This window comes from Anolis carolinensis, chromosome 1, assembly GCF_035594765.1.
Source record: "Anolis carolinensis isolate JA03-04 chromosome 1, rAnoCar3.1.pri, whole genome shotgun sequence".
Classification (NCBI taxonomy): domain Eukaryota; kingdom Metazoa; phylum Chordata; class Lepidosauria; order Squamata; family Dactyloidae; genus Anolis; species Anolis carolinensis.
The window spans coordinates 60,089,672-60,103,583 of NC_085841.1; the positions used below are offsets into that span (position 1 = coordinate 60,089,672).

General features: G+C 36.9%; 1 protein-coding gene across 1 annotated transcript in view; it reads left to right on the forward strand.

The window, feature by feature from the left end:
- The window catches only part of heatr1 (HEAT repeat containing 1), a 52,450-nt gene that overhangs the window by 26,693 nt on the left and 11,845 nt on the right, over window positions 1-13,912 (forward strand). Inside the window, exons 23-34 of the mRNA XM_062975255.1 lie at window positions 281-523; window positions 1,873-2,004; window positions 3,563-3,669; window positions 4,792-4,935; window positions 5,238-5,353; window positions 5,534-5,655; window positions 6,909-7,037; window positions 8,363-8,596; window positions 8,726-8,852; window positions 10,084-10,250; window positions 12,112-12,158; window positions 13,541-13,664. Coding sequence (XP_062831325.1) covers window positions 281-523; window positions 1,873-2,004; window positions 3,563-3,669; window positions 4,792-4,935; window positions 5,238-5,353; window positions 5,534-5,655; window positions 6,909-7,037; window positions 8,363-8,596; window positions 8,726-8,852; window positions 10,084-10,250; window positions 12,112-12,158; window positions 13,541-13,664 — 1,692 coding nt within the window. The remainder of the gene's footprint in view (window positions 1-280; window positions 524-1,872; window positions 2,005-3,562; window positions 3,670-4,791; window positions 4,936-5,237; window positions 5,354-5,533; window positions 5,656-6,908; window positions 7,038-8,362; window positions 8,597-8,725; window positions 8,853-10,083; window positions 10,251-12,111; window positions 12,159-13,540; window positions 13,665-13,912) is intronic.

Here is a 13,912-nt window from a genome sequence, read left to right on the forward strand (position 1 = left end):
CTCTTAGCAATATCAGCAGTGACACCAGACTTTAAATTATTTTCAATGGTAACGATAATAGAAAGCTGTTTGGATCCCTACTTATTTAATTGCTATACATTCTGAAAATGTATGTCATATTTACTCTCTAAATTCAGTAAAGCAAACAAGGATTAATTTTTTTGAACAAAATGTTAAGATTATTTCTCTCTTCAAATAGTGCCACATTTCGTTTGAAATACAAGTTACCTTTCTGAAAGTTTGTTAAACAACAGTTGATCTTGAAAACCTCTACTTTCAGGTAGTGCTGTCTCATCTATTGCCTGTCATAGATAGATTACTGGACAGAGTTCTTAATGAACCAGATGGCATATTGAAAGATGAAGCTCTTCTTTTGCATATTATTATTGGGAAATACAATGAACATTCAGCGGAACTCCTTTGCACAAACCAACGAAGCCTAGGTTTGTTCATCAAAGCTTTACACACCTCACAGGAAGTCTACAAAGGACTCAGTACTTTTCAGATGAGAGCTCTTGGACAGGTAAGATTGGGAGAGACATGGAAGGAGGTGAAATAAGGGACTCACTGCTCTAATACTTCACAATGGGTGCTAATGTGCAACACCATTAAAATGGAAAGGTTTCTCCCTCATTTGTGCACACCATGTCTTCCAAATATCTTCTAGAAAACCGTTTCACTAATCATGTTTTTATCCTGCTACTAATACTGGTCTAATCTTGAGATAGCAGCAGAACTTCTCAGTGACGTTCTTTATTGAAAACATTTAGAATTAGCAGTGCCCTTGTTGAAGAGAGTTTGGAGAAACATTTTATGTACAGGAAGAGAGCCACTTAAGTCCACTTATGGAGAGCAAATGACACTGAACAGATTGTGTGGTTAGATGTCATGTATATTGGATTTCACTTCCTGAAAACATAACTTCAGAGCTGGAGAATACTCATGGTTTCAGCCCTGAATCTGGAAACTGAGGATTCAGCAGTGATCAGAAGTTAGAATCATAAAGTTGGAAGAGACTACACAGGCATCCAATCCAACTCCCTGCCATCCAGGAAAACACAATCAAAGCATCCCTGGCAGATAGCCATCCAGCCTCTGCTCTGAGGTAGCCTACCTCACTGCCGAACAGCTTTTCCCATTATAAATTTCTTTCTAATGTTTAGGTGGGATCTTTAAAAAAAATTGGCATAGTTAAGGTGTGTGAGCCAGATTTCGAAGCTCTTTTAAAAATTGGCATAAGCTTAGGTAACAGCTCATTTGGGTTCCATAATGCATTCTACCAGGAGCTTGGAAACGTCAACTGGTCCAAAGAAGCTCAGCCAGATGGTTAACCAAAGCTGGTTAGTGGGAACACACAGCTCCCTTGTTGCAACAGCTCAATTGGCTACCAGTCTGTTTCTGGGCACAATTCAAAGTGCTGGTGTTACAATCTTTAAAGCTATGTATGGCTTGTGTTGAGGTTATACCTAAATAACTATACTCCCTCATCTCAGCCTGTCCTTGGTTTGAGATCTTCTGGAGGGGCTGTTGTCTTTGCTACTCTCTCATAGAAACATCAGAACAGTGATCCTTCTTGGGGACTGATCCAAAACTCTGTTCCCATCCTAGATTAGAGTGGAGCTCCCTTGTTATTCTTTCACAGACATGTGAATCCTTTTTTCCCTCTTGTTTCAGCAGTTCTTTGAGGACTGATTGGTTAGGCATAAAGAAACTTTCAGAATATGTATATTTGTTTCTAAGCAGTCATGTTTACAACCCTTAATTCTTTTCACAGTTATATATTTAACTCTTATATGGTGTAATTTTTAGTTGTGGCTATTTGGATAATAATACAGCATTGTTTACAAGTGATACCCTTTTTATTATTTCTAGGTTACAAAATCATTCTTTGCTGCACTGTCAGATGGGAAGGTTCAGCAAAAGATTTTGGGAGTTCTATTTGATTTGCTCCTGAATTGCAAAAATCCAGATTGTGCACAGATGATCGGAAGTGTTTTTAAAGCGGTAAAATGGCCTTAATCTCTATGGATTATAAGAATATAATTGTCTCTCTAAATGGAATAGGATTGTACCACTATAGTGGCATGATTACCTTTGCTGTTGTAATTGCTGTAAAGCAAGCTATCCCCTAGAAATTCACTAAATCATATCTTTGAAGTAAGGAAGAATAAAAGTGTGGAACAGTTATTATAACACTGTATTGTAGACATTTGACAGTATATTAAAGAGCTTATTAATTTAAAATAATAGTGAGAGGAAGTTTTCTTAAAGAACTTTAAATTAGATTTAGATACTTACTTGCATATAATGATGATTGAAAATTGGGTTTTTAAAATCCCGTCCATCCTTTGAAGGGTCCTATCAGGAGCACTCCAGTATATTCCTTCATAGTTTCAGGCAACTGCTGAAGTAGACTAATTTGGAGAATGGTGAGGTGAGGGAAGACTGCAGAAATTGAGCAGAGACAATTCCTGCTTGCTCACACAAGTATCTAATTTTCAGCAGTTTTCCTCCTCAATCCCCAGAACAATTGCTCACTCAAGGGAGTGGGAAGTACACTCAAAGGAATGTTCAGTGAGCTCACGGGGCAGGTGGGGGATCAAGAAGGTAGAAAAAGCAACTTCTACCCATTCTATTCCACTATCTTAGTTTCTCCTTTCCAATAAAAGAAACATAATGGTGTTTATATCTTTATGTGTACAAATGATTCATACATTGTCTTCTAACCATCTTTTTAAATGGCATGGTATTCATAGCATATTGATTCACTCTTCAACCAGAAAAGGCTCTCACATTGACTTAAAGAGATCTGAAATAAGATCATGGATCGGTTTTTTAAAGTATTGCATCAAGAAAAGAGATCTGTAAGGAAGGGAGGGGAGCATATTCTAACACTAGTTCAGAATGTAATTGATTTGCAGGGTATAGCAGATCATTGAGATAGCTAGAGCTTGACACAGTGGAAGGGTTCTTGTTGTATCTGTAGAACATGGTAGTCGGATGGTTCTCAGCAAAAGCTAGATCCAGGGAGAGAATTTTTTTATTTCTGCAATTTCACCTTTTCCTCAATATTTATTTATTTATTTATATATTTGCAACATTTATACCCCGCCCTTCTCACCCGAGGGGACTCAGGGCAGCTTACAAAAATTGGCAAAATTTAATGCCCAAAATGCAATCATAAAAACAAAACAATATAAACAGATCCATTAAAAACATTGTTAAAACATTATAAAAACCTTTAAAACGTATATATAATTAATTCCAATATGTATACAAATATGAAGTTGTCATATCACTTGATGAAGGGATGGCCAGCTTATGTTTTCCCAATGAGCCATTCACGTCCTGTGAAATATGCACCTACATGCCTCATGTACATTGTGGAACATGAAATCTACTCTTGTGGACCTGCAGTTTCCAGAATCTCCTGACCAATGAATATTATGGCCAGGTTATGGCTAGGTTTTCCAGATTCTAGTATATTTTTTAAATTGTGGCCTGTGGTTGTCTTGTGTAGCATTCTTATAGACCAAATATTCCATCCTTGTTTACAATTTAGATTTCAGTTGATGCTGAGCAAGTTAGTGTGGAATTGGAACCTCTGCAGAAGTCCAAGAACATTGCTACTGTTCACCAAAAAAGAAAACAGAAAATGCAGCAACAGAGGTAAAAAGTTACATGTATAACATGTGCAGTTGCAATGTAATGTGGGGGGGGGGGGGCATTGTAATGCGGAGGGGCTGCACCTTTTTCAGACTTATCATACAGGTTGAGTATATTTTATCCTGACATTCTCTGGAATGGTCCACATGAGTGGCTGGGATAGTGACATCTTTACTTTCTGGTGGTTCTCTGTACACAAACTTTGTTTAATGCACAAAATTATTTAAAATGCTAAGTGTAAAATCCTTCAGGCTATGTACATAAGGTGTACAGGAAACATATAAGTGTTGTGTTTAGATTTAGGTCAGATCTTCAGGATATCTCAAGTACAGCCGTCCCTCCAAGTTTGCAGGTTAAAAGTTGGTGTATTTGATTTTTCATGGATTTTGCCATCATCTCTGCTGCTGCCCTATATGACACTAAATAAATATGTTCCATCACTATCAGAAATTAACCATAAAACCACACTGGAGAACTTAGAAATACCTAGAGAGAAAGCTTCCCCATGCATTTCTAGGTCCTACAGCATGATTCTATGGTCACCTTGTGGTGGACATTCTCTCAGATAAAAAACAGCATTTGCAATCTTTATGTACATTCACAGTTTTTCCTCTTTCGCAGGGAGTCTGCACCCCTGCTTTTGCAAATATGGTCTACTGTACATGTACATATTAAAGAATTTGAAAATATCTAAAATCCAAAACACATTGGGTCCCAAGTCTTTTGAATAAGGTATACTCAGCATGTGTCCATGATGTTTAACTATTTGTTTGACTGATTTCTGATACAATGTGCCACTGATGTAACTAACCAAGGTTGACACTGCCTCCCATATATAAAAATTATACATGCTGTTAATGAAAGTGTCTTTTAATCTCTATACATTTTTAATATTGTACTAACTTTAAATTTCTTTTGGGTATTTAGGAGTACAATTTCGCCAACCGAAGCAAAGGGGCAGGCAGCGTAACAGGGAATGCAAAACATTCCAGATGTGAACAGTTCTCAATCTTACTCTGCAATTCTAAAAACTCAATGTGCTTTTATAGAATAAAAATTGAAAATTGTTGGAACAAATGTGTAAATACAAATAAACTTTTCCTTACTCTGATTTTCATCCTTCAGAAAAGCTCAGGATCAGGAATGCGCACAGGAAGAGAGCAGTGTGAACTGGCAACGAGTTACACTTATACTGGAATTGCTGCAACACAAGAAGAAGCTTAAGCGGCCACAGGCGTTGATACCTACCCTCTTCAGCCTGCTTGCTAGGTAATAACCTTGGGTTTAGGGAAAGTGATAATATGTTCATTGCTGACTTAAATAGGACTTAGTCCAGATTTTTGTATGTACTGTTCTTCATTCTTGTATTCTTCCATGAGAAAATGCAGGGAAATTAATGCTGGATGGGAGATTGCGCTGTGTGAGTTTTTTTCTCTCCCCAGAAAATGTTTCCTTTTTCATATACAGCTTTGGCCTTAATTTATTCAACAGTATAATGTAAAATTATGCCTTATATATTATAATACTTGATTTTTCCAGAATTGTTATACAATTATCTTCTGGTTTTCCAGGTGTCTAGAGCCTTCTGCAGTACAGGAAAATCTGGAATATGTAAAACAGCTTATACTTGGTGGTCTCCTAAACATTTGTCAGAAACTCTCTCCAGATGGCAACAGGCTAAAGGAAGGTGAGAATGGGGAAAAAACAACTCTTGAATTCCAGTGTTTCAAAATGTAACCTGGGCTCATTTGCATAAATGTGTTTTGTATGGGTTAATGGGAAAACATTAATGTAAAAATAAACAATGGATTTTGGAATGTAATTGTAACAATTATAATGTTAAATAAAGCCCCATTTTGCATTTGAGGTGTTCTTGATGAAGAGAAATTCAATGTGGAGTTGATAGTCCAGTGCATCCGAGTTTCAGAAATGCCTCAGACGCACCACCATGCTTTGCTCTTGCTTGGCACTGCTGCTGGGATGTTTCCTGTGAGTACCTATGCCTCATTCATATATAATGCTACCCAGAAGGAAGAGTGAGTGTTTAAACACAAATGGTTTCAAGAAATGATTGGCTTCATGGTTGCTTTGGCTTTGGGTCCTTTTTGAAGCATTGATGTGAAACTTTAGTAACATTAGCAGTCTTGTTTGAAATTCCGGAATCTGAAAAATTCCCGAAATCATCCATGTGTTTGGCTGAGATATTTTCCGATTGTTCAGTATACACAGATTTTGTTTCTTGTACATTTTTTAAAAAACATATTGTATATAAATTTAATTTCAGGCTGTGTGCATTAGGTGTATACAAAGCATAAATGAATTTCATATTCAGACTTGAGTCCCATCCCAAGATACTGTATCTCATTTTGTATCTAATGAAATCCAAAATACAGAACACTTCTGGTCTGAAACATTTCAGATAAAGAATATGCAGTCCGTACCCGTAGTTACCGTAAATCTATTGATATACTGTAGCCTGGTGACCCATTCCTGTACTTAAACTGCTTTCAGAAAGCTTTTATCTCTGTCTCAAAAACTTTTTTCATCAATAAAGCCTTCCTGGAAGCATTATGGTCTCACCACACATCATTCTTTGCAACATCCATCTTTGATATTTGTGTCGGTCCCTGAGTTGTCTCGCAACCATTATTTTTGGTAATGGGCAAGGAATGTGTTGCTTTAATACCACTTGCCTTCTAAACCCTTCAGTGTTAAATAGCTGGCATAGCTTGTTTCTTCATGCTGAATAGTATTCCTTAGCCTCCAAATATTAGATAGACATTATCCTAAATTCATGCCTTTGGTATGGTAGATGGGATGATATATCTATATACGACATTAATCTAAACCAGGAAAACCACCTCCAGTTAAAGATGTAACCCCAGATACACGGAGCTTTCCTTGAATTGCATTTCCATGGTTTTAAATAATTTTAAGCTATTATAATCAGTTTTAATTTTTCTTCTTAACTTCTAGTTTAATTTAGCTTTTTAAAATCATGCTTACGTTTACACTAAATCAGGTAGCTCATTAGAAAGTGTGGGAAATAATAAGCTTATAATACATTAGGCTGTGGACAGTTTGCATGTTACAGAAAAGGATGACAAGCTCTGATTATTTAAATAAGATTAAAATCCACTGTTTTAATTATAACGGGAAGAAAACAACTGAATTAAATCTGGCAACAAATTCTTCAAAACTAATGGCAATTTCTGATATAGCCATTGATTTCTCTTTTCCAGGGTAAAGTTCTGCACAACATCATGCCCATCTTCACATTCATGGGAGCAAATGTTATGCGCCTGGATGATGCTTACAGTTTCCAAGTTATTAACAAGACAGTCAAGATGGTCATTCCTGCTCTTATACAGGTAAGGCTTTTAAAATTGGAAGCAATTTTGGCCTGTATCCAGAACAGAATTGGTCTCCCTTTCTCTTCCCAGTCACTGGTTAGCATTCAATTAATTATGAATAAAGTTTTCAGTGCGGTAATAAATTCCCACTCTTAATGGAGTGTCCAAAAATATATGGTGCTGAATTTCTCTTAGTAGTCGGGATAATATTATGTGTCACAAGAAACTGCATCGTAAAGTAGTAGAATGACTTCAGCTGAACAGACTCGTTTTCTTTGATCCAATTATTAAGAATAATGTAGCTTGGGAGGAAGCTTCAAGTGGAAACATTTAAATTAGAACTTCTTATTGGTAATTCATTCATTCTAACTAGACATTAAATTCTGTCAAAGGAACTTACTCAATAATCTATCATAAACTGCCCGTTGACTGGATAGTACAGAGGAGCAGTCCACAGTCACATGCTTTTAGCTCTCCTTTTGCCAGTTTCAGAGGCAGGAATCAGGAGATTATTAGTCATTTGCCTCTTGACTTCTCGCTCCCTTTCTCATTGTTTTCAGGAGATTGTGTAAGGAAGAGCTAAACTTTGCTATTGCCTTTCAAGCTCTCTCTTGAAAGTTCGGTAGAGCTTCTTGAACTTTTTCCACTTGGGGACCCCCTTTTTGTGACTCCCAGGTATATGGGTGTATAAAATAGGTGTAATATCAGTCATTTACTACTAATAAATTAGCATTTTTAAGGCTTGCTAAATAAGCTGATTTTCCTGCAATTTCTGCAGACCCATAGTTTAAGAAACAGTGCTGTCGAGCAGTGTGGTCCAGCCCGCGGGCCGCATGCAGCCCACCAATTCAGTTTTGTTGGCCCTTGCCCTTCTTACTGGAAAAATATTTTAACATTTGGGAAAAAATAATTTACTCTTCTTACTGCTTTAAGTTTTTAAGAAATGTTTTCTTTCTGGAATGTCTCTGGCCCTCACATTCCTATACTAAAGTTTGATTGGCTCTCAGGTAACTAAAGGTTGGACCACACTGCTGTAGAGGACACGAATGCACTCCTGAATCTTCACAAGTTCTTCTGTTCTTTCAAATGTTAGAGCAACCTGCCCCAACTTCATTCACTGACTTCTAGCACTTCACCTCTGTTTGAATACACAATTCTGTTGATTCCTTTTTCAATAGTTAGTCTCAAGATCTCATTATGTTATTCGATTTTTAAATAGTCAAGCTTTGATTGTAGGGTTTTTTCTCTTCTGTTTGAAAAAGGGTTTAATGTGTTTTTAAGTTTTCTTTGCGTTGCCATCTGTACACAGAGCATGTCAATTCTGCCCAATACTTGCTTTGCAGGCAGAGGAGAATAGTGGTCCTTCTGAAACTGCTGGCGATCTGGAAGGGATAGTGATAAAAATAATTCGAGTGTTTGTGGATGCTTTGCCACATGTCCCTGAGCACCGTCGCCTTCCAATCCTAGAGCAGCTGATAAGCACTTTGGGAGGGGAGCGGTTCCTTTGGATTCTTCTAGTGCTCCTGTTTGAGCAGCATGTTACAAAATCAGTGGCAGCAGTCACCAGTGGTGAGAAGGTAAAGATGATTTTCTGTATAGTATTTTTTGTTTCAAAGCACATTGTAACTCACCGATTTCTCTCAAAATCACGTATTTCTCCTTTACACCCACCCCTTTTATCTTTTCCCCGACTTATCGCTATGTAGGATACTGTTTTGGAGAACGATACAGAATTCTGGATTTCTGTGTGCTGTGAGTTTAGTGCAGTCGAGCAGCTGCAGAGTCTGATGGGAATCCTGAGCTATTTAACAAAACTTCCCGAGAATAAAGAAGGTAATTGCTAGAAAAATAACTTCTCTGCCTCTGCTTGAGTATAAACCATATTTGTTTTTTAAGCAGATGAAGCATTACTCTCTGCCTTATTTCCTTTCTGAAATATTTGACAAATTTATACTGAAAATCTGCTTTCAGATCCAGTTTACAATTAAGTCATTTCCATGTTTCCTTTTTTCTTTTTCTTTTTTTACTCAGCATTCTCTAGAAATAAATAAATAGAAGAAATAAAGTTGAAAATTGGAGTCTGCATATCTAAAATAGTCTCATTTAAATCCACAAACATTTTAGTGAAGGGATCGTTTTGAAACTGTTATAAATGCATGGTCTAGTAGTGCCTGTTGTAACTCGCATTTTTCCCTTTTGGAGGCTGTATATTTCAAGCTTAGCTGCAAACCTAACAATACATGCTTTTATTTTCCTTCAGGTCACTCCAAGCTTTTATTTTTAAAGTGATGAGAGTGAGGTCTGCATTCTAAGCCATTATGAGGCACAATTTTTAAATGATTAATGTATGACTTACGTTTATGAGAAATCCTATATTTTTCCCACTGTATTTTCATCTTAATGGCATCAGTACTGATTAGCATAACTTATTTAAATATTCCTCAAAGAAACTGGAAAGGAAAAAAACATAATGCATTGCACTTATCACTCTATATACTTCCTTATCCACTTTTTATAATACATAAAAGCAATGTAGCAATGGTTAAAGCATCCATTTTTGTTTCCTGTTATTATCAGTTGTGTTCTTTTTTTCTTTTAAAAAGGAGGAAATATGACTTCTATTTATTTATTTCTGGACAAACAACAGATATTTGAAATATTGTAAGCATGGGTAATGTTGAAACTGAACTGCATTTCTTTTCTTGGTAACATTTTAGTTTGCCCACTATTCCCTAAGTTTCATCCTCCTTCCTGATTTAAAAAAGCCCTCTATTTTACAGAGTTTAAAGCGACATTCTAATAATGTATATGCAAAATAAATAGATGTATCCTAATTCTCCAAATTGATTTGGAGAATCATTTGCATTTGGCTTTTGAAGATAGAAACATTTTAATAAGGCATAATTTTAGCTGTCCTCGCTTCAAGCTGTCTGTTAGCTGTAAGACCTATCTTCAGGCCTCTCAGTAGTAACTACTTTTAATACTGTGTGTGTGTGTGTGTGTATAGCATATAAACTTTTTTCTTACTTTAGAAAAACAATGTTCTTTGGGATTTATTTTACAGATGATTCTGGACAGAAGAAATCAAGACAACACAGAATCAAATCAAGCAACCAAGAAAGTGAACTCTTTAATGTGGAGTCCCATTCTGGCAAACAGCTGAGGCATTTCAAGTTCATCTCAGTGTCTTTCATGTCACAACTTCTGGCCTCACACAGTTTTGTAAAAAAAGTAAGAGAGCTTCATTTTTCGAACTGGTTTCCTATCCTGTAGTGAATTTGCTTTTAATTGACATCATTTCCTGTTGAACTTTACAACCTAAAACATTTTTCCTTTGGAATGTTTTTTTTTTTTCAAATTTAATGTCATTTGCCCAGAACAAGTATTATTCCTGGTATTTCATACTTATTATTTTACCTTATTCTGTCTAAAGTCTGTGGATAAATAAAGCACTACTCTATTAGTCTAGATGTCTCAGAAAGGAGATCCAGAGTCCTCAGTATGGCACATACAGTGGGTATTTTTCCTTTTGTGCACTGTAGCAGAAATGTGTGATAGTTAAAAGCACTTAACATTTGGTTCCACAAGTGGCCTATCACATGCAAAACCATGGCTGATGTTTGTCCAGGTATTTGCAAGCAGTGTTAATATGGCAATAATTATAATGAATAACATGATTAAGTCCTTGTTTTACCTATGGAACATGCGCCATGCAATTCCAGACAGTGCCATCTATATCTAGATCAGTGGTTCCTAACCTGTAGTTCATGGACCACCAGTGGTCCCAAGAATTAAAATATAGTCTGCAGCCTCACCATTACTACACCATTGCAACAAGAGAGATTGGTCTTACGAAATCCTCTTATAGTGCCGGGACAATGTGGATGTCAGGAGGGGAGAGGCTGACTACCCACAAAAGGCATGACAACAAGCCTCCTGACTGCTGCTTCTCCTCCTACCTCCCCCTGAGCAGAACTGTTCCCTATGGCACCTGGAAGCAGGGGAGTCTTGGTGTCTTTGTTTTTAGGCCTGTTCCTGGGATTATTTGGGGTGCTGATTCAGAAAATTACATTGGCTAGACCACATCAGCTCTAGATTATTAAACATGGTTTTCTGTAGGTGAACAGATGGTGGCTACTGAATGGCATATGTTCTGTATCACAAACTAAAGCTGATGTGGTCTATCCAATGTAATTTTCTAAATCAGTACCCCAAATAACCTAACCAAATCTAAAGTTGATCAAAACTGATTCGTAAGCCTTTTGGTACTAATGTTGGAGAGTGGTCCCTGATCAAAGTGTTCCCTGGTCAAGTGGTCCCTGGTCAAAAAAAGATTGGGAACCACTGATCTAGATATTCAGTCTCAACCCTGTGTTTGCCTGTAATATACAAAGTATTGGTAGAAGATGGATGGGGTTAGTGGGGTTTATATCATACATTCCTTCATAAGAGGCTAAATTGCAAAACTGGCAAAGGAGACAAACATTTCAGCCATGGGTACATGCATAGTTAAAAGAGCATCATCATTCAGGTATACTATATTTCTTCAACTGTAAGACACTTTTCCTATATAAACATTTCTTAAAATGAAGTGCGTCTTAGAATCACAGGTGTGTCTTACATATTTTTGGTGGCAGTGGTATTGAAATTAAGGTGCATCTTACAATTCATGATGTCTTACAATTGCAAAAATACAACATTTTCTGGGCATGAATCAAGTAAGGAAGAAGGAGAAAGTGATGAACATATAGGATGCTGCATTATACCAACTGATGTCATTGCTAGGCCAGCAGTAGCTCTTCAAGATATCAGAGAAAAGTTTTTCCCAGCCTTCCGGCAAGTACCATGTATTGATTCTGGGATCTTCTTCAGTCACTGATGATCCTAAAGTCTAAATGATCTATCTGATAGATATCAGATTATGCAAGATGTAAAAACTATTAGTTTCTCTGATGTAAATTTGGATTCTGTACACCTTGTTGAAATATTTTATTATGGTTGTTGCCCCAGAGCTATTTTAACTTCTCTTGACATTATATAGTCCAGTTGATGTTTTCTTCCTTTCTTTTTTATCATTTTCTTTTTCAACTAGATAGTGGAATGTAAAGATGCTGAGGAGTTAAAGGACTTTGAACAGAGGTATGTTTTTTTCTGTTCAGCACATAAAATAATTGCTGAAGCACAAAAGTAGGAAGTTTTAAGACAGATTTTGACTATGTTGAATGTGAGCATGATTCTCTAGTCTTTAAATTCTGTAAAACTTCTAAATATTTGTCTTGACATAAAACTATACTACATCTAATACAATTTTTTGTCTAAGATGGAAAGAAGAAAATGTTTTATGTGTTGCCGAAGGCTATTATGGCCGGGATCACAAGGTTGTTGTATGTCTTTCGGGCTGTGTGGCCATGTTCCAGAAGTATTCTCTCCTGACGTTTCGCCCACATCTATGGCAGGCATCCTCAGAGGCTGTGAGGCATGGCTCACAGCCTCTGAGGATGCCTGCCATAGATGTGGGCGAAACGTCAGGAGAGAATACTTCTGGAACATGGCCACACAGCCCGAAAGACAAACAACAACCCCAGAAAATGTTTTGATTCTTTCTGAAAAACCCACCTTGAATAGTATACTTATTTATTATTTATTTTAATTATGTGCTACCTTTTTCCCAAAATGGGACCCCCAGCAGCTCACAAGGGGAATAAATCAAAACCTGAAAATACAATATTAAAAACAATTAAAACCACATTTTTGTGTGTGAAGTTGAATATTATTTTCAGTTCTTTTGTCATGAATGCTAGAAGCTATATAAAATTAAGTTATACTGTAGTTGAGCAATATAAGTTGAATCCAGACTTTGCACCTAAAGACACTGAGATCAAAGGGGATCAAGCTAGTCATCCCTCTAACATTAGTGTCTTTGCTCTAAGTACCAATATATTTCAGTACATTACTTATTATGAGAGTCTGAATGGAACATATGGTAAATTAATTGAAATTCAGTCCCATTGCCTTTCTGCTCTTATCGGAAATTGCAGTGTGAAAATTTCTGACTGTGTACATGGTTTCTTTGTTCAACTTGGCATCTAATTCTAATGAATTAATGGTGTCATTTTTAAGATCCTTCTGTTGAAAAGAATATAGAGTTGTCCCATGTGAACATGAAGAAAATGCAAATATCTTGGTGGGGGGAGGAAAAACAGGCACCTCTGCTGTGGCCCTACAGGAAGAGGAGAAGGAGCCGGCGCCACATGGCACTTCTCTTGCACTGTGAATCATGGCTCCTTTCCCTCTTCCTGAATGCCACAAGTGGCCCTTTCTCCTGAGCAAAGGAAGAAAGGTGCCAGGAGAAACAGATACACAGGGCATGCCCCCCTCTCAAACAGGGCCCACTTTAGGGAGCAGGGGTCACTAGTATAAACTCACAAATAATCAAAACCGCAAGTGTGAAAACTTGCAAAAGTGAAGGGATGACTTTATTTCATTATGTGTGTAGTAATTCCCTGTTGATGTTTATCCAGGTTGTTGGAAGATGTTCTTCGTTACATAAACGTTGTGGCCCACTCTGTGGAAAAGAACGCTGATTCACTTACAGCCAAATTCTGGAGAGCTCTACTCAATAAGTCTTATGATGTATTGGATAAAGTAAGTTTCTGTAATTTACTGGATTTTTTTCTCTTGCCTTATTTTCTGTAGCTGCTGATCTCGCAATGTGACTTTCATGCTGTATCTGATACCTTATTATTTTGTACATACTATTTTGTGATGTGTTGATTTGTTTTGAAATCTCATCAGCTTCGTGTTATGCAACATGCTGAGAGTAGATTCAATGCATTCAAAGATACTTGAAATTGTAGTTTAAAATGTTTTCAGACTGCAGAAGATTTGGCATA